The sequence below is a fragment of the Callorhinus ursinus genome, unplaced genomic scaffold (assembly GCF_003265705.2).
Source record: "Callorhinus ursinus isolate GAN/ISIS: 27379988/994484 unplaced genomic scaffold, GSC_fseal_2.0 scaffold47, whole genome shotgun sequence".
Taxonomy (NCBI): domain Eukaryota; kingdom Metazoa; phylum Chordata; class Mammalia; order Carnivora; family Otariidae; genus Callorhinus; species Callorhinus ursinus.
The window spans coordinates 114,541-135,948 of record NW_027397109.1 but is presented as its reverse complement, the minus strand read 5'-3'; the positions used below and the strand labels follow the sequence as shown (position 1 = coordinate 135,948).

General features: G+C 40.3%; 1 protein-coding gene across 9 annotated transcripts in view; it reads right to left on the bottom strand.

The window, feature by feature from the left end:
- MCTP2 (multiple C2 and transmembrane domain containing 2) overlaps nt 1-21,408 on the bottom strand; it is a 229,713-nt gene that overhangs the window by 118,016 nt on the left and 90,289 nt on the right. For 7 of the 9 annotated variants that reach the window (XM_025893062.2, XM_073882473.1, XM_073882472.1 and 4 more), the window contains 2 exons: nt 11,250-11,414; nt 8,911-9,041 (listed from right to left, as the gene is read on the bottom strand). The exons of 1 other annotated variant lie outside the window; for it this stretch is intronic. In XM_025893062.2, coding sequence (XP_025748847.1) covers nt 8,911-9,041; nt 11,250-11,414 — 296 coding nt within the window. Of the gene's footprint in view, nt 1-8,910; nt 9,042-11,249; nt 11,415-21,408 lie in introns of those variants that run through there. One more of the 9 variants, XM_025893066.2, reaches the window with a different exon arrangement.

Below are 21,408 nucleotides of genomic sequence, written 5' to 3'. Positions count from 1 at the left end.
TAGGCACAGTGCCACAGGGTTTCCCCAGGTGGATTGCTTCTGGACAAATGGAGCATGAAGTGCTGTTGATTGATCCCATTTCAGCAACACTGCCAGGAAAAGGCTTCACCCATCTGCTATAAATTGCATGTTTTCCGTCTCTTAACAGCCAATGTTCTGGCGATGTTGAAAACCTCAAACACATTTATATACAGAAACAAACACCAAAAAGGAGGGCTGAGGTGCTAAGCCATTTATTTGCTTTAACACTGAAAACTCTGGGTTTGCCTGGACCACACCTGCTTTGTATATGCACAGGTGGGCGGAAAAGGTAGGGTAGAGTCGAGGGAGGGAGCGTAGGTAGTGGTGGTTCCCAGCTGTGATACGTGTGTGCGTGTGCCTGTGCATGTAATTCCCATTTTCCCTCCATCGTTATTGAAGGAGATGAATATTCAAGACTTTATAAAGGGAGAACTGCCTCTCACGATGTAAGATGAGGATGGATTCTCATCCTAAATCTTCAATGAACTTTGTATGTTTGCAGATATTTAAAAATAGGTAATTTTACCTAACATATAAAGCAAGAACAATTTTGAGCCACATGGTATCTAATGAGTTCCAGTTTAATACATTTGAAACCTTGCAATCCCTTCCCAATTAAAGAGAAAAACTATCCATAATATCAAGAATCTATACCAGTTTTTACTACAGAATAAAATATATTTTAATATTGATATGTACCTATAAAATTAAATGTGTATTTATCTCCTTATTACCAAAAGTGATTCCAGTTAAAAGAAGAGGTGGCAAATTAGAGCTTTTGCATGTAATAAATTCATCAAGAATTTCTACCAGAGACACATCACAAAAAATATATCTTTTTAATTAATCCTCTCTGCTTTGAATCAAAACATTTTTTGTGTGTGTAGCAATAAAGAACCTTTTAAAGTTTGCTACCATGAAAATAGGGGTTACCATTTTTCTTTTATTTCATAAGCATGTAAGTAAGGAATTAATTTTGCTTATAAAGAAAGAAATGTCACATGCTTTAAGCCAATACTACAAAACCACCCACAAATTCTTAACCAATATAGCAATAGCACATCTGCTTAGGAACACTTTGCTAAGCATTATTTTACATCGTTATATACACCTTCATTGAACAAAGCTCTCTCTTACAGAAAGATAAATGATCCAACTTTGTAAGAATTTTTTTCTGGTGGTCACTTTCATTAGTCCAAATTAGCAATAGCCTATTTATGGCAAAATCACCTTAATATCATTAGTAATGACAATTTGTTTTCATCCTCTGAGTTCCACCTTTCTGTTGTAGTGGTGGTTTTAACAACCAGAAGTTACTTGGAGATAAGAGACAAATAATGTTTGGGAGTTGAAAACGATGCACACGGTAAATTTCTCTTGGATAATTCAGAATGAACCTTATGTTAATTCTAAAAAGTCATCTAAAAAGACTGAGCAATATTAGCATTTTTACAATAACTATGCACACTCCCCCAGTGCCTGTTTCAAGGCACAACTCGTCAGAATAGAGCAGTTGATTATTTTAAACAAAAGTTGAATCACGTACCAGACAAAATGCAAAGTAAACACTGGGTTTTGCCTTAGAAATTACACATTTCCACAAACATTTTCGTCATGTCTCTCTCCTATGAAACTTTGCACCTATCCCATTTCTAAAGACTATCTGGATGGAAGAAAGAACACCTGCATGAAAACAGCCCTGCCTATTTTAGATAAAACAATCTCCACAAACAACAGATTAGGGATTTCTGCACAAACCTAATGCATTCTACATGCTCGGTTAACTAATGAGTGGATTCAGTCAAATATTTTTATTCCATAGTGACTTGAAAGAACAAATTAAACTGATAGCCATCGTATCATAATTAAACAATCCTTTTGCACGTGGGTTATGACCCAGGCTCCTAGGGTACCTACTCCATTATGAGAATTGATATCTTAAGAATTAAGGATTAATTTACAGGTACCCTCTCCCTGGTGTGAACAACCAGCTCCCCTCTAAAGATGGCATTTTTTTTGTTCTGTTTTTTGGTTTTTTGTAGGCTCCATACGGAATGTGGGGCTTGAACTTACAACACTGAGATCAATGGTCATGTGCTCTACCAACTAAGCCAGACAGGCACCCCCTCTAAAGATGACTTCTACAACTGAATTACCCTCTGCCTCTCACCTACACACCTGGCTTCCACATTTACTCCCACATTCTGGAAGAAAAGAGGAAAGCCGGAAGCAAGAAATGAATTCCACATAAGAACCTCTCTTCCAGACCTCCCATTTTACCCTATTTCAATCTCAGTCCACATTGTTCTAGCTCATCCTCATGTCTGAAGGAAAACCAGAAGCTCTGGAGGTTAGCCAGAGGCTGGAAGAATTATTTATATTAACTCCAAGCTAGGAAGAGGTACTGCATTATCAGCAAACGCAGAAGAAAAAAAAATTAAAGAGGATTTGTCTCATGCAAACTGGTGCATGGAAAACAGTGTGGAGGTTCCTCAAAAAGGTAAAAATAGAACTACCCTATGATCCAGCAATTGCACTACTGAGTATTTACCCAAAGAATACAAGAACACTAATTCAAAGGGATACATGAACCCCTGTGTTTCGAGCAGCATTATTTACAATAGCCAAGATAATGGAAGCAGACCAAGCATCCATTGATTGATGAATAGAAAAAGATGATGTGGTATATATATATGTAATGGAATATTAGCTATAAAGAATGAAATCTTGCCATTTGCAATGGCATGGATGTTGCTACACAGTATAATGCTAAGTGAAAGAAGTCAGTCAGAAAAAGACAAATACACGATTTCACTCATATGTGGAATTTAAGAAACAAAACAACCAACCAAAGGAAAAAAGAGCGACCAACCAAGAAACAGACTCTTAACTGTAGAGAACACACTGCTGGTCAGCAGAGGGGAGGGGAGTGGGGGATGGGGGAAACAGGTGATGGGGATGAAGGAGGGCACTTGCGATGAGCACAGGGTGATGTGTAGAAGTGCTGAATCACTGGAGACATGTTAATAATTTGGCTGTGGCGAATTACATCCATGTTAGCATCTTAAAAATGTACAAGGTTGGTTGCTGACAATACAAACACACTGACAAAACCATCAGGGAAACTGAGCTAAAGATAATTTTGAAAGCATAACTTTTTAATTCTTTATTTAAGAAATTCCTAGACCCCACATGGGACTTGAACTCATGACCCCAAGATCAAGAGTCACATGCTCTTCCAACTGAGCCAGCCAGGCACCCCTAAAGCATAGCTCTTAACTCACCATAGCCCAAGAAACTCTGGCCAACGTATCCAATGATGCACTGAATAAAAACCAATAAAGCCATAAAACTTATAAAACTGCTCTTCTTTCTGTTGAGAACAACGTGGAAAACACACACTCAGACCATCTGTGTGATTAATGAGCCTTACCAAATCAGGTCTGTTCCTGTGGCTTCATGTGTGACTTCACACACAAGAGAAGTGACCGTGTTTGGACAGTCATTCAGAAGGTGCCACACGCTGGCCCTTAGGTCACCAGGAAATTCTCATTCCAAAATCTGATCTTAAAATATTTGGTCTGTAAGAGCCCGCTACTGTAACAACCTTTATATTATGGAAACAAAATAGCAGGGGCCCCCATGCATTTGTGTCTAGAGAAAAACCACCATTGTTCCTTTGCAGGAGATGGAATCGGATGGCTTTGTGACCTCACTCCTGCTCTGCTCTCAGATCTCATCTCATGACACTGCCCACCCTTCTCATTCCTTTCAAGCTTCTCAGAATGCCTTCTCTCCTCTGTCTTGACCTTTGCCCATGTTGTTCCATCTTCCTGAAAGTTCTTCCTCCAATCTCGTCAGGCTAACCCACCCATCTCTGTTCTTCCAGGAAGCTGCTCTCCCCCCACCCCCACAAGCTGCTGCCTGACAACTTGAAGCAGCCCCAAACTTTTTCGGGTCTGAGGATAGCGTCCATCACTCATTTTCTGCTGAATCTTTGCAGTATCCGGTACATGACGTGCTCTGTATTTCTTGAATAGAGTGAACAAACAAAAAAATGAAGGCCAGTGGCATAATGAAGCTCAAAGTCAAAAACTCCAAATGACAAAGGCAAGTGTTTTTTGTTAACCATCTAAATACTGTGCACTAATTCCTCCCCCACATAAGAAAGGAATGGAAATAAATATATTTACTAGGTGCCTCCCAGATTGAAAAGTCCACAGTTCTCTTCACCTAAAGAAGACAAGGACTTAATTACTACTTTTTTTCTCCTCCAGGCATATAGTAAAGCTATCCTCTCTAGCCTACAGGCTGTGAATGTGCTGATTTAAGCATTGTTTCTGACCTCCTGTTCTTGTCTTTCTCCATTAATCCCGCTACATTTTAATGTTTTAATTCAACACATAATTTTGCCATATCAGTCACCCAAACCTGCTCAAGTTTCACTTGCCATGATAGCTTTTAACCTCTTATTCATTACCATAATTCCCTGTTTTATATTACAGACTGACCAGCTTTTAACTTAAATGCGAGGGGCAGACAAGAGTGCTGTAGTTTTAAAGGCTGTAAATCTCGGAGGTGAAGGAAGGGGGTGAACATGAAGAAAACGGTGAATGTGTCAAGCCGGGTTGTAAAAGCAGATCGACGACACGCGGTGCAGTTTGTCCAGAGAAATATCCCAGCCCCGCTTCTCCACCACATCAGAGTCGCTAATAAACTGGGAGAATGTCAGAGCCACTTTCCAGGGCACCACGTGGGACTGCAGGTTGATTCTGTGGTAGCCCAGTTAAAATGGACTCGAACTTTCTCATTAGTAACTTTTCAAAACTAAAGCCTAGAATATTCTATAACGAGTTAATCTCTAAAATCACTTTGAAATGTAAAATAGGCTTGAAGAAAACAAAACAATTGTGTTGAAATGGCCCAGGTTTACAAAGGGATGATCTATATTTATACTCTTGCCGTTTTGTTTAAAAGTTGGAGCAGGTTCAACTTAGCTTTATTTCTTACTCCCCCAAAAAGTTCACTGTCTCTGGACCATTGATGTATTTTAAAATCAGAGACTGGGTTTTTTTGGTAATTTTTCTGTTTTCGTTTTGATTTGGTTTTGCTCATGAATAAACACTAGAGTTTGTAGGCACTATGGTCCATGGGATGCTGGATCTGGGGACCAGCCTTGACCCCCTTGGGAATAACTTGTGGCTCAGTGGAAGACAACAGGGGAACCATGGCACAAGGAGATTTCAGAAAGTTCCATGTGACTTAGGAGACACATATCCAGAAACCCCCTTGGGCAACAGCATGCCACCAGTTGAGACCTTGGCTCATCATCTCCATCACCAAGCTAGCACCCCAGCAATGCCATTGCCGCTGCTCAATCCTTTAGTCAACAAACGTCTTTTGCACCATGTCCTTGAAGATATTCACTGCCAACTTCTGCAAAAAATTTCAAAAAAATGTCTATACTGTTTTGAAAAATATACATATATGCAATATATATATACAAAAATATATATATGCAATATATATACACTATACACACACACACACACACTGAATTTTACTAGCCATATTTCTTTTTCTTAAATTGCATAATTTTAGTTGCAAATGTTGTGGGGATCTACAGTTGTCATACAGAACAATCTCAAAATTAATAGTAATAATAATATCTAGCATTTAAGTGCTGATAAAAGACCTAGGTATCATGTAGACACTGTTGCTGACCGGACCCCACTGCATGGAAAGAAAGCCCAATTTCACAAACAAATCCATTGCCCGAGGTCACACAGCTAACAAACTCTGTGGTTCAGCAAGCCCTGAATGTGCAACTCCAAGCTGGTGCTCCCTTCCTTATGTCAATCTGCCTGCAAAGGGAAGCTTCACTGATGAGAATTTCCTCAGAGAGGCCACGTAGGGCTTTAAATGACTAGCATCAAGGTGTTCTCCAAAAACAAAATATGCAACATGTCTTAGGAAACAATTATGACTCATGCACACTGTCGGAGAGTTTCCTCATGCAAAAAGGTATTTCCCAACCACAGGTGGATAAAATAACCGAGCCTTAAAATTATAAACAACAAAGAAAATGAAATGAGAAAATAAGTGAGAAATTTGAAGTGGGAAGGAACAGTATGTAACAGGTCAGTGAGTTTCAGCATATGCTGACACCACCTCATGTTTAACTCTGAGAAGCAGTAGGTTTCACCCCACTGCAGGGTAATGCTGTGTAGCCAGCTCACAAGAGATGCTTTTGTTATCTTTTGTACCTCAGGAGAGGAAAAAGGAAAGGATACCAAAAAGCTCCTTTAAAATCCATGAAGAGGAAGGACATCATGACCCCTGGGACAGGTACACGTCTAAGTTACAAACAGGAAATAAGTAAAATAAATGCATACTCCGATGACAACACATAGAAGAAAAGGGACATCTTAAATTATTTTTTGTGGCTGTGGAGAAACTTAACACTCATCTGGAAAAGCATTTCCTATTATGTAAGGAAACGGGACAGCACAGTGATGTGTGAAATGGGAAGGGTATTATTCTTTGCACCTCCTAAAATAACACATTGGCCATTCATCACTGGAAGCCCAAATCCCCACCACTCAGATAACGCTTTGGGACACAGAGTTCTCTGCGTTTGTGCATTTACAGAACTCATCCTCGGCTGCATGAGCTAGCACAAAGTTTCTGATCCTCCTGCCATGGGTGTTGGCAGGGCACTGGTATGTCACAGTGATGACAAGTGTCAGAGGTCCCGAGAAATGTCTGAAGTGTCTCAGTTACACTGTGTAGACGCAGGAGGGAGATACGAGACCAGGCTAAAGTCATCTGCGAGATGACTAGGGGGCCACCCCCTGCAAAAGCTGGAGGGTGTGACATGACCTCGTTTGCTATCCCAAAGCACCAACCTGGCCCATGGGGTTGTCGATGAAGCAATGACTGCCACCTGTGGGATAAGCACAGCATCGGGGACGAGGGCTGCACAAAGGGATACAACCAGGGCTATGCCACACGGAGGCTGAAGAGCCGAGGTCTCAAATGGTGGCAGGCTGTTCCCCAAGGGGGTGTCTGGATATGCGTGATGGAATGCGATGTGTCTTGTGTATATTTCCCACATACTAACTGGGGAAAGCAACAGGTATCAGGTGGGTAAGAGCCAGATTTACTAAACATCCTGCAACATGCCAGACAGTCCCACGGAACATGGTGCCTCCATGGAAAAACATGGCAGGAATGTTCCATGGGTACCAAACTCCCCACTTATGTATCCCAGGAGAGCTGCTGGTGAGGGATGGGATGATGACAGCAAGGAGAGCTAACAGTCTGTGTGCCAGACGCTGTGCTCAGTATTTTACCCAGAAAAAGCAGTGCACGAAGTACTGGGTTAGCTGGGTCTCGCCCCATTTTTGCCTGTAAGTTCCCTGCTGATGGAAAAACATTCACTGCTCTGGGCCTCTGCATTCCCTCGTCAGTGAATCAACGGGTTTCTATTAGAGGAGTCATTTTCAATTTTCAGCTTTCGGCAATAAGACGTTCCCTCAATTAGAACCCCAATATAGAAGAGAAGTAAAAGTTGAGATGCTCTGGCCTCAGGATAGAGGTTTTAACAGAACCCTCCCCCTTTCTCTCCAAGTGGTGAGCCCCAGGCACCTCTCTGAATCCAGGGTTCCAGAGACTCTGGTTTGGAAAAGATGTCAAACAGCTGTTGAGAGCCCTTTGAATGCTTGTATCCTAGATTTAAGATTTGGATACAAATTGTATGTATATGCGATGGACAAAAGGCAGTGATTTCATGGAAAAAAAATTGGTCTCGGAAAACACAGAATCCTAGCCCTGGCATTCACTGCTCTGAAGTCCATGGCCAAGTGAATTGTAAGCCTCTTGCACTCTATTCCCTCTTCCACAGAATAGGAAAAATGCTACTAACTTGCAGGGCTATCTGTAAGATCAGAGATGATCTTTCCACCACCATTTCCATGGTACTTCCCAAGGGCCAGCCAGGGTGCGGGCACAATCTCACTTAATGGTATTGCTACAATAAGGAACCTATAACATTCACGGTATTGCTCATTACGTATGGGTAAGCCCCTCAATTAAGTTGGGAGGGTGCAGAGTAAAGAAATGAAAGGAAATAGATCTCGCCTCAATAGATTTCATTATGTTTGCCACAAAGCTCATCAAGGACACTGAAAATTTTCCCACCATTTTGAGACACCTAGCTTCATCTTCTTACTAAATTATATGGTATTTTACTAAGCAGCAGAACCAAAATTATAGGGTACATTGGAAATTTACATAGGTGATTACTGAACAGTGCAGGGGTCAGAGGTGCCGATGCCCCAGCACAGTCCAAAACCTGTGCATAACTTTTCACTCCCCCCAAACTCAACTACTATATAGCCCTCTTCTGTTGACCGGAAGCCCTACTGATAATATAAACAGTTAACACATATTTCGTAGGTTATCTGTATTCTCACAATAAAGTTCGCTAGGGAAAAGAAACTGTTACTTAAAAAAAAAAATCATAAGGAAGAGAAAATACATTTACCTTATTGTACTGTATTTATTGGGGAAAAAAATTGTGTATAAGTGGACTGACCCGTGCATAAACATTTCCCAAACAGCCTGAGATGGCACAGTAACATTTTTTAAAGAATTCCCGACACACACTATTTTCTTCTGTTTTAATCGGTATGAAGTGACATTTACCAGTTAAAACAAAACAAGATTTTCCCCCAGGTTAGGGTCCAGCTTACTTATGGCTGCTGGGGTGGGGATGTGAGGTTTTACTCTAAGCCCAAACAGATCATGACATTCTCTCTGACCAGCCTCATGCAGAAACAAGCTCCACACACATCTCCCCTGAGTTAGAAAGCAGAGCAGACTCACGTGCCCAGACGCTCCTCATGCTTTCTGCTGTCCTTTCCCCACACTTCAATGTCCAAAATGCCCATCCTGTCAGAGAAGTAGTGAAAGTCAAACTGTTCCCGCCACTGCGGATTTGCACTCTTACACAGTGTCTAGAAAACATGCAGTTATAATATTTATTTTCTTAAAATGCCATTCATTGCTACAGCAGCTACAGACATTCATTTCATTTCTACATGGCAAGAGATCGTGACGATGTGCCTCTCCCTTAGAAAGTTAAACTTTCTGTTTTGGAACGAAAGGGACTTTGAGGTTTCGGGAATTGGCAAACCATCGTTACCCGTCTAGCTCACCCGCAGATTCAAGAATTTATCCAGCCCATTAGCAAGAGTGACCCCACCAGAATTATCCCACAAGGAACCATAAATTATATATATATTATAGACATATAAAACATATCTCAATAGACAGTTACAGTTGCTCTCTCTTACAAAAGATACTCCTCATTGGTTAATCGAATGCAAGTAAGTAACAGTTTTATTAGCACATCCATTCAGCGCTGGCTTAAGAAGTATATAAATTAGCAGGCTGAGGTGTTCATTCACATCTGTCCTATACATTGCATGAAAAATCCATCACTGGGACATTCCTGCCTGTTTTTAACATCTGAGTTCACTGAATCCAGTCACTTGAGAGAAAGACGGAGAAGCCCCACTACAGCCACACTAAAAAAGTAAACAGCCTGGTTTGAAAACTCCACAAGTGTTTCTGTGTTCTTCCAGTGACTGCAAACAGCTTATGTGTTTGATCTGTTAGCAGCATTTTTTGCTTTTGTTTCATTTACCCAGAGACTGAATTTGTGAATAAAATGGAGCAAGAATGCTGGGCACGGACTATCAGGCTAGAAGCACTGAGTCAACTATTAAATCCGAGCGCCAAACTATTCTTGCAAGGGAAAATGGGGACAACTCAGACATCGGCTGTAGCCAACATCATGCAATATCATTTAAGCTCTTTCTCACATTGAGCTTATAAAACATATCATCACAGAATTTAGAAACCATGGGAAAAAAAAAATATCTGACCACAAATTTAATGTGATATTCCCCAAGGGGAACTGTAGCAAATACTGGACTAATTCTGCACTCCACCTTAGTCCAAAGGGCAAAGTGTACTTAGCGATGAATAATTTTTCTATAAATCCTTAGCCTGACCCTGGGCTGGCTAAAGGAATCTTAGTGGAGAGATGTGTTCACCCTGGATACCTACGCTGTCAGGTACAGCCTGAAACTACCTGATTAAAATAATCATCTGCCCAATTCTGCTGTAACTCACCCAGAATTTTTCACATTTCTCAAAAACGATTCTCTGGTGTGAGCTTCAATTTTTTACTCCTTGTGGTGGAGTAAGTGATGTTTAATGTTTGATTTTGCACTGAAGAGCATGCAACAGAGAAACCTCTTGCTCCCTAAATCATTTCCCAAGTGCACTGGTCTTTGCATGTGTCACGTCCTCTACCCTGTAAAGTCCAAATTGCAAATATCCTCGGGTCTATGTTCAAAATCTTCCACCAATGTTTTGTTTTGTTTGTTTTTTGATACGTGGCTTTTGGCAAGTGACAACTTTCAAGTACCCTAGTTCCCCCAATCCATAAAACCGAGGAAATATTCCTGTCTGACAGTTATGCAAAACTAATTCATTACCATGGTTTGGAGACTATGGTTTTTGAAATAAAAACCACACCAAATTACTAAGATTAAAAATTAAGTGGAATTTGTTTCAGGAGAGTAAGGTGATTGAGTTTTAAAGGCAGCTAAAAAAAGCCATTACTTTTGTTCAAAACAAATCACTAATACTTCAGTTTAAAAAAAAAAAATCACAACAACCAGCATCAAATGTCTATTTTTGGTGTTAATACTAACAAGTAAGAGAAAGCAAAGAGTATATGATTTTGAAAATATTTTTTGTTATCTCGACTGTTTTCACCCAAATATAATACATTACGTGATTTTATTTTTGTAGGATTTTGAAAATATTTAATTATACCTTTCCTGCAATCTTTGAAATAATGTTTGCTTATTTTTAAAACAAAAATAAATCATGCATCCAAATCTGTTATTTAATAAGCTTTCTCTAGTTCCAGTTACTATATTAAAATAAATTATGCCAAGCAACCCAATAGGTATATTAATTGACTGCAGCTATACAATTATTTTGTTGTCTGGAATGCTCCTAATAAAGTTATGAGGGCTAAAAATAAATTTCTCCTCTTCTTGTGAAATTCAGAGTGGAAAACATTTTTTTTTCAGTTCCTTTATTATGAAAGATTTTCTACTTCTTAAGGAATTGACAGAACTTACCTTACTTTTATACCTCTGATCTCCCAGTTTTAACTGGACAAACATCTCTGTCATGCTTCCTCCTGAGACATTCTTCCCTTCCAACAACGTTATACTTATAATCCCATTCCAGAGTTGGTTCTTTCTCAAGGACTCTGAGAGCCGCAGGTTACGTATCAAAGAGGACTAAAGCAAAGAAGATGACATATAAACTTGCTGATAATTCTTGAGTGTGACTTTGGTGATCACAGGAATTCCAGCTTTCAATATGGGATTATGAATAGCACTCCCTGACTGGTGAAAGTGTTATTAGTCTTCATTGATTTTGCAAACCTGCAAGCACAGTTATGTGATTTCCTTCTCGAGCACTGGACTTATAACAATATAGTGAAGGATGATTGGGAGCAACACTTGGATTTGGCACTGGCCTATACTCCCACCCAGATGTGCTCCTTGGTAGGAATTCTTCATCAGGGCCTTCAGCTATTTTAATAGTAGGAAGGGAAAAAGGGTGTTCTGGGAAACAGAGAGAAGAGCAAGGCACTGCTTTACAGGGAAACAAAATTCCTCTGGGTATTCAGAAATAATGGTTTTGAATTTATCCTTCACACTTGAATCTGTCCACACTTCCCTGTATTCCTTGGGCTACTACTAAAAAGCCCAACACAACTGTGAGATTCACAACTCCAGATCCAGCCTGCAGTCAGCTAGCCAGCCAAATGAGCTTTGCAGATGTACAGGGAGGGGAAGGATGTAGAAAGCACTTAGCACAGTGCCTGGGATCCAGTACAGATTCAGTAACTGTTTACTTTTTTTTTTCCTTTTCTAAATTATATTACTCATGCACACTCACACACACCTTAAACAGAATATAGAAAAAAGCAAACATCCCCTATTATTAAATTATAAAGAGGACAAGCACACTTTTATTTTTAATTTTCTTTACGTAAATTTTCAAACATACACAAAGGCAGAGAGAATGGTATATAAGTCTCCACGTACTTATTCATCTGCTTCAACATTTTGCCAATCTGATTTCATGTATCCCTTCACTATTTTTCTCTGGCTGAAATATTTGAAAGCAAAAATCCGTATTTGTTTTTCCATAAGCACCATGCCATGATCACAACACTCCACAAAAGTAACCATAATTCCCTTAATATCATTAAATACCCAGCACATATCCACATTTCCCTGAAGGTCTCAACCATGTCTTTTTTTTTTTTTTTATGGTTAGTTTGTCTGAATGAGGATCCCCACATGATCCACATGCTGCATTTAGTTGGCGGAGTTCATTTACGTTCGCCGCTCAATAACGTGAAATGGTACAAGCATGGACTGCTTTATTTGAAGGAGAAATAAATGGACTGAAGAATGTAAATGGCATCAAGTACCACAGTAAAGCAATGAATTTCTAACACTATATATTCATTCCTGTCATCTACTCAATATATCTTCGAGATCATTCAGACACCAATTTGCTCGGACACCGGTTAGTCACAATTTATCACAACAAATGGTATGTCAGTATCGTATTAATTATATACCAGCTTACCTCATCCAACACATGTCACTCCACCACTTTTAAAAATGATGCAGCAGTACCACACCAAGCATTTGGTTGGTCATTCTGTGACTGCCTTAAACAAAACACATTTAAGGAAATCTATACTCTCAAACCTCACATCTGTGTTGCTTTTCTCTTAAAATGCAGGCGTGTGCATGTGTGCGTGGATGCACACACACAAGTTTTGGAGGTGCTGAGACAGAGCAGGGAGGGTGCGTGAGATTTTAAAAAGAAAAAAAAAAAATCCCACTCCTCTGGAGAACATGGGCAATCCTTTCTTAACTTCTGTTTTCAGTTCGTTTGTGGATAGAATATATTCAATAATGAAACTTTATGAAATAAAGTTAAGCAATTTCAAGTTTATTAAAGAACACAGCATATAAATAGACGCATATACAAACATATGCATGTGTTTATAAATCTATATGTAAGCATATAGATCTGGATACGCTGAATACATTTTATAGCTTATTAGGTATACGGGCTGAGAATTTCTATCTTTAAGAGAAAAATGAGATTTGGATTCATATATCCTGCTACAATTCCTTTTTTTAAATTTTTTTCTTTTTAAAGTTTGACTTGCCAACCAACAAGCTAAGGCATGACCTGTCCCATGGCCATGCTTCAAAGCTCCGACAGATATATTCCTCCCTAAACACTGCAACTATTTCAAGATCCTTTTTATAAAGAAGGGAGTAATGTCCACGAGGGATCAAAGGGCATCCTACAGTCTGGCAATTGCCTAAGAAAAATGGCAGTACTTCCATGAAATATGCCCTAAAATAATTTTGTGGCTTGGTATGTCCTAATTTCAAATTGGATGTTTATCTTGGAAAGGCTTCTATCTAACTTGTCCATAAAACAGCCCCACTTAGCTCTATGAGCTCTGTGAAAATGGAATCCAAAGCTGGTTATTAAGGGGGCCGAGAGATAGGTTCCATATGGCGGAACAGCATGGGAGGGCAAGGCTAAGGCCTACATCAGGCGCGGCTTGGCTAGAGCTCCTGATCTATCCACGGACACTCGTTGCATTACACCATAACATCTGGATTATTGCTTGTAATGTCCCTGGGAAATATCCACTTTCCATCAAAGCCTTTATCTATCTCAGTCGGACTTTGAACATTTTAGTGTTTAACGCAGTCATGTTTGATGTGACGGACTTGGTCTTTGCCGTCCAAGATTTTTTTTTTTTTCCCCTTACTAAAGGCAGGATAGGAAAAGTGAACTATTTACTTCAGAGTTCACAGACAGAAAAAACACAGGGCCTTTATTCTCCTCGTTTTACCCTCAATCTTTCTGCAAAACCCACTACAAGGTTATGTCCAAATAAAATTCTGTCTATGAGCAACATATTCTGGGGTGTATGTGTGCTCGAAAGAAGTGTCTTAATTACTTCAACATTTATTTGTCTTCAGCCCTGAGACAAGTGATGAGGCTTAAGAGCGCAGTCAGCGGGAGAGGCAGGTACGGTAGGGGCCATCCTCTGGGAGCTCTGATTCAGAGCTGGGCTCCCCAAATCTTTTGTGCTCTTCAAAAGATCCCTTTCTCCCCACAATCAATCCAATCCCCTGCACTCACTCCGCTAACTCCATAGCTCAAGTTTTCATGTCTGTGCCTGAGCCTATAAGTGAAATTTGTCATCTTAATGCAGCTTGGAATGTGAAAGGAGAGAAGGAAATGACCCATCAAAGGAGAAGCCCACCCCACCTGAGCTGAAACAAACACCAGGAGATAGAGCAAAGTTTCTGGGTCCTGACCCTAATTTCTCAGCCGACATAAAGGATAAAATATAGTACATCAGGGTTTTGTTATTTTTCTCCTTCCTCCCAAAGGATCAGAACCTTTCACTGTTTCTATGTTGTTTCATTCATAGGCTCTCTCTCTTCCTCAATCCCCACCCCACCAAATCCACACCCTTTCTCTGAACAGAAATCATGACTTCCGTCGGAAGCACACACGTTAGTTATTACCAGTGAATACGAGGTATATGATATTTAACTTAGAAACATACTGACTTTCATGGGGCACCCAGGTGACTCAGTTGGTTTAAGAGTCTGACTCTTGGCTCAGGTCATGGTTTGGTCTCAGGGTTGTGGGATCTAGTCCCACGTCAGGCTCTACGCTCAGGGGGGAGTTATCTGTCTGCCTGAGATTCTCTCTCTCCCTCTGCCCACCCTCCCCTCCCCGCACACTCTTTCTCTCTAAAATAAATAATTTTTTTTTTGTAAAATAAATAAATCTTAAAAAAAAAAAAAGGAAAAGAAAAAAGAAAAACCACATGGACTTTCAGAAAAATGAAAAGCTTCAGGAACAATTTACTTCCGGGTCATGACAATCCCAGGGACAAATAAGGAGGGATAAAGAGAGAGTAAAACTGAAAGTAAGAACTGTGGAGAATCTTCACAAGTTTGTGATCTAGGCACAGACTCTTAAAACGGTGCATGACTATCATTCCTGGGACGTATAAAACGGATTACAGCTTGGCCACACGCCTTACTGGAGGATCCCGGTCAAGTGGCATGCTGGGGAGATGGTGATGTGGACTCCAGTCTCTTGGCATGACGCAGAAGAAAACCCAGAAATGACAGGCACGTCAGCAAGGGGCCTCCTCTCTGTTGCGGGCCAGGAAGAATGGCAGACGGGTTAGGAGGAAAGAAAGATCTTGAAAGGAGTAGGGGCCACAGCCTATAGTCATCAAAAGCAATCATCAAAAGTCATCTAGGCCACACTCCAGAACAGACCATGCTGACCAATACTACAGGACAATTATCCAAAGCCCTCCCTCGGGTGGGACAAAATACCAACCAAATTTTTAAAAGATAGGAATGAAAAAGAGGGGCAACGGGAAAATATGTTCACAAGATTTTTCTAGGAAGGCATACTTACTAGGTGCCAAACACTGTGTGGGTACTCTCTCTATGATCTGTTATAGGAATATGAAAATAGGGATTCTAATGCCACCAACATGTCCTATTTTGACTCTCATGAGTTAGTTTTCCTAGGTCTTTGTGAGAAAGGAGGTGTCAGTGGAAACAAATGCATGGAAAAAAATTAACTAACTTTGTAAGCTAAATGAACAACAAAACAAGATTCAACTCTGTTGGCATTGCTTAGAAAAGCTAAGGGAGAACATTCAGTCTATAAAAGGTTTCCCTGAAATACTCCTTCCAAGCTTTTTTTTTTTCACATGTAAAACAACTGTTCATTGTCAACAGCTTTTATAGCATGACATGAGAAGATCCATACATTCATGCAACAGGCTCCCAGAGAAGCTCCTGGCAGCTTCTTATATCATCCGAAGAGGATCCTGTAGGCATAAATTCTCTTAGAACCACACACACACACAAAAAAAAACCTTTGCATAAGGATATAAAGAAAGCCTTTTAAATTTGCCACAAGGACATGGACATGGACCAGGAGATTTATAGCTGTACATGATAACTAGATTATAGTCCCAAGGATAATGAATAACCTGCAGGTTGTACAGACACATTAACTAGAAAAGTTTTATACAAAATTTAACATTTTTTTCATTGTGAAAAAATGCCATTGCTCTGTTTTTTGCACTCCAAAATAAAAGATGAAGATTTTTTAAAAATTTGATACAGTCTATAAATACCCATTTCTCAGGGATTAGGACCAGGAAAATGTTCCTAACACATTTCCTATCCTTAAAACCTAAAGCGAAAAGAAAAAAAAGTGAAGGCCACATGATTCAACAAGATCTTCTTTTTCATCCTAACCCCTAGGAAGGTCAAAGTTAAATGCTGTGCTCATATGTAATAACACCAGTGTGCAGTATTTCTGGATTCCCTTCTGTGTTGCACGTTTCTATGTCTCTCCTTCAGGTACAATGCTTCAAGGGCATCCCTATCTAGGAGGGCATCCCTATCCAGGACCTGCCCTACCTCCCTATACAGTGGAGCAAGCAAAACACTCATTCTCAGACTTCTGCAATGGGCAGGGCTGGCCCCTGAGTACCTGTGGATGTTGTGCACTCTGGACACTGCTCTCGCTTCACCCTAACTCCATCACTACCTAAGACTTAGCAGCTTTGTCTTCTAGCTTCTAGCTTTGTCTCCTGCTCTTCCCAACACCCCAACGCAGACCCAAGTCCACACCAACGGTTCTCAAACTTGAACCTGCTTCAGAATCACCTGCAAGGCTTGCTAAAAGATTGCTGGGCTCCATCCACAGAGTTCAATTCAAGATGTCCGAAATGTTGGGAGGGTGGAGTGGGTCATGAATTCACATTTCCAACAATTTCCAGGTGCTCCTGATGCTGCTGGTCCCAGGGGCTCCACTTTGAAAACCCAATTGGTTGAAGCCTGATAATAAATGCTTTGGAGCACTTGCCATGGACCACATTATTTTATATGGTCATATCTCAATTCACTTCTTCCTCCCTCTCATTTGGGAAGATTCACTGCAGTCTTTCTCTGTCCCCAGCTTTCAGCCCACCTGCAAGGCTAGCATCGGGTCTAACCATGCCCTCAAAATACTCCTACCTCTCTACTCTCTTGTCTCCCGCTGACTCAGCAATCACAATGGCCAAGTCTGGTTTATCTCTGAATCCTCAGGACAGTATTCCGGCCAACCTAGTATGTGCTCAGTGACAGGCTTTGAGCCAAAGCGGACTCTTATGTCATTGAGAGGAGACATTTGATGAAAACTTTTGGGAGGCAGTGGCTCTGTTTTTCTGGTCCGGAGAACACATGAGATTGGAGAGTGCCAACAGATTCATGGCCTTACCTGAACATGACTGAAACCCCCCAGAAATGAGGAAAGCCCCTAGAGGTCTTCCTGACCAGGGTAATGCTGACCTAGACTTCATAACAAGGCAGCAGAGACATCGGGGTTAAGAGATTCAGCATTGGGCCCATGCAGTGCGACTTCGAGACAGATGATAGACAGACATAGACATGCAGACAGACAAATAAACTAGGTTAAAGAGATACAGACAGATATATAGACAAATAAATTAGGTAGATGAGATTAGATTAGGTAGACAGAGATAGAGATAGTTATATAGATTTACAGACGGCTTTCCATAAGTCTTAGATGTCGGACAGATAAGAGCAAAAGGAATAAACTCGAAGGAAAACAGAGAGGGTATAACCTAAATTCATGCAGAATACTTACCCTGTGATTCATGATTCTTACAAAGTAATGGCAATTTTAAAAGTATCCAAAAAAAGCCAATAGCAAAGGCTTAGCCCCTACAGGTTGCATCAGAATACAACGGGAAAAGAGAACCACAATGGGTACTGAAAATAGAAGGGATACAGTGCAGAGAACTGGTCTCACAGGTATAGGATGCCTGAGAGACCAAACAGACAGGGCTGAGAAAACCTAAGGTAGGCAACAGAATGAAGCCCTCCCTAACACTCTGGGGCTGGAGCTGGCAGGTCTGGGGGCGCGGGGGGAGAGGGGGGACAAATTTTCCCTGCCAAGGTCCAGAGAGTAAGTATTCAGGCTTCAGGCTGTTAGGTCTCTGCCCCAACTGCAGTACTCTGCAGCTGCCAGGTAGAGACAATGCTTACCCAGATGGGTACTGCTGTGTTGCAACATTACCTGCAAACGCAGACATAGGGCTAGATTTGTGCCCTTGGGCTGAGGTTTTGCAAGTCCTGGGGAGTGAGGCAAAAAAGAGTAAATATTAGAGTCAGGCTCACCTGGTAGAAGCTGAAACCATGGCAGGTCTAAGGGAAAATGCAAAATACCGTCCATGTCCAGACACCACATGAAACAGAGGGAAAAGGGAGATATATCCTGGAAATTCTCCTACCCGGTAGTATCCTACCAACTCCTCTCATGGTATAAAGCCAGTTGGAGGCCACCTGACAGGGGAACCTAGAAAACATACCCTGTGGTTATCAGCCTCTGTAATAACAGAGAGGAACAAAGATGGAAGAATATGAAGCTGAACAGCCCAAAGACTGGCACCACTACTCAACTAATTTCATACACAGAAGTGGTATAGGTCAGGTCTCTTACTTCGGATTATTGGTATACCCAGTATAAACCAGTGGTCAAAAGAGGGGCTATGTAAAAAAATCCATATTTATCGCAGGACAAATGCATGTACAATAAAGGAAATTCTAGGAAAGAGGAATTGTGATCAGCCACAGGACCAGCAAAGACCCAAAGAAAGCACAGGGGAAGGGTGTGGGCGTGGGTGCACAGATTTCTAAATACAATCAGTGATTTCTCAATTCCATCTTTTATCATTGTGGGTTTTTTTTTTCCCCATTAAACTATGTGATATTAGAGAAGTCACTGCTGTTAATTTTCTCTAAGTGTTAAATGCATTAGAAAGAGAGTAAGATTTGGAAACAGGTCTACTCACAGAAAAGATTATGTATAATAAATAGCTAAAAAGAGCTAGTTATCTGATTCAGGCCCTGTTAAATCAACTCTCAATTTCTCACGTTAAAATGCTCATCAGAAGGTAAACAGAGGCTCTGGGTGAAACCAAAACCTACTTTTTTTAAAGGCAATCTCTTATGTATTTACTACATTACGGTCAAGGTCAATGGAGTAAGAAAACACTTTAGAAGAGAGTCTGCCATTCTGGGCCCCTTTGGATGGTGCAAAATTATAAACTTATGGGGTTTAAGAGGCAATTACCCAAATAAAGTTAAGCCATTAAAAGACTAAGATTGAGGTGAAAAAGTCAATGACGTTTTATAGAGAATATATTACTTAGGACTAGTAAAATTTTAGATACTCATAGCATAGTAATCTCTATGTCAAACTTCTGTTGCCTCATTTTTAAATATAATATGGAAAGCCTTAAAAAAAAAAAAAGAAGAAGCTTACAGTTTAAAAAATACCAAGATAGGTTGATCAGGGTATTTTAACTACTTTTACAGAGGGTTAATCATCACGCCTACAGATTTTCCATGGGACTCATTTTCATAAGTCAAATTAGAAGCTCCCTCACTTTCTCCGCAAAAACTGCAAACTCTAAGTAGCAAAAAGCCAACCTAACAACGGAAGTTCTTCACCAACACATAAACTGCATCTCTCATGTAAGATCATGAGCGGCATTCAATGAGCTCTACTCATCGAAGGTTTTGTTAAACACAGGCCCCAGGTCTGGGCATTTATTAAGTCTCTGAGCCCAGCGCAGTGAAGTCAAAATTCTAGAAACGACCACGAGGGGAAAAAAGAACACAGGAGCTCGGTGGGAAGACACAAGTCTGCAGTACAGATATAAATACTGGTTTCCAGGATCTTCTGCGCCTTTCGTATCTGTGATATCTTTATCCAGGCCGTCAACATTTCTTCTCTCCCTCCTCACTCCTTTGGTCATTCTCCCATAACGTCTCCTGTCTTCCCCAGACTCCAATATTCCCCAAGCTCACAATTTTTCTTTCTCGCCTTTATGTTCTCCCACAAACTGCCAGAGCTCTTCCACAGGCCGGAGCTCCCTAACTAAAGATGGTTATTGATGTACAGTACCAGTGTTTTAGTGCAGCAGGAGAATCAATAAACGAGAAAATACTGCTTTGTCAGGCTTCTCCAAAGCATGCCGGGAAACTTTACTGCTTCGGATGGTTACAGAAGCTCTTAATATGGGACAGCAGGAGTGGGGCTCCCTTCTGTGGCAAGAAATGATGTTCTTCTACCCTCTAGTGACTATAAAGGAATAAGACAAAAGTTGGAGGAATTTTTGAGACAGCTTCACATTACTAATGGTCTCTTAATTTTATTTCTAAAAAAAAAAAAACAAAACCAAAAAAAAAAAAAAACAGTTTGTAAACCAAGTGAACTGGTTAATAAAACAACCTATTGTGGTCATTTTTAGAGAGTATAAAATGCAAAGGATATACATTTTATTAAGAGGTGGGCTTTGATTCCTTTGGATTTTAAAAAAGGTTTGAAAAGTTTGTCTTTCCAAATGACTAGTGCTAGTCAGGGGACAATTCTGTCTCTCTCTTTCACACACACACACACACACACACACACACACACACACACAAACACACACTTTTACAAACTCACAAAGCCTTTGTTTCAACTGCCTTATTTTACAGAGAAGCAAACAACTGAAGAACCATGAGGTTAGAAATGAGAGTGGGCATGCATTTGTGCACTTAAGTGTATGTGTCAATGTATATACAATGTATATACAAAGATTGCAGGGTTATCTGCCAAATACATACACACACACACACACACACACACACACACACACACATATCACAGTCACCTCCATGTTGGTTCTTTCTCTTTAAAAAGTAGAAGAGCAGTGAAATTAAGGTATAAATACTTTCTTGGTTTTGTTCATGTTCCCACCAACTTTGACATGTAGTCACTCATGACATACTAATTTAATAACCAGATAGATTAACCAATGCTTTCTTACCTTGTACAAGGAGAGCTTTTACGAATTGGACAACAGTTTATAATCGCTTAAAAAGATACTCGCAATGTAAAAAAAAAAAAAAAAAATCACTGGTACTTCATGAAGAAATCTTTCAAGAAACTCTCAGCAACAAAGGTAACAAATGGTAAAATAAGACTAATAGAAGAGAGATTTATAAAATATACCGCAGAGTCCTCTCCATTAATCTTTTCATTGCCCCTACAACACCAAAGCTA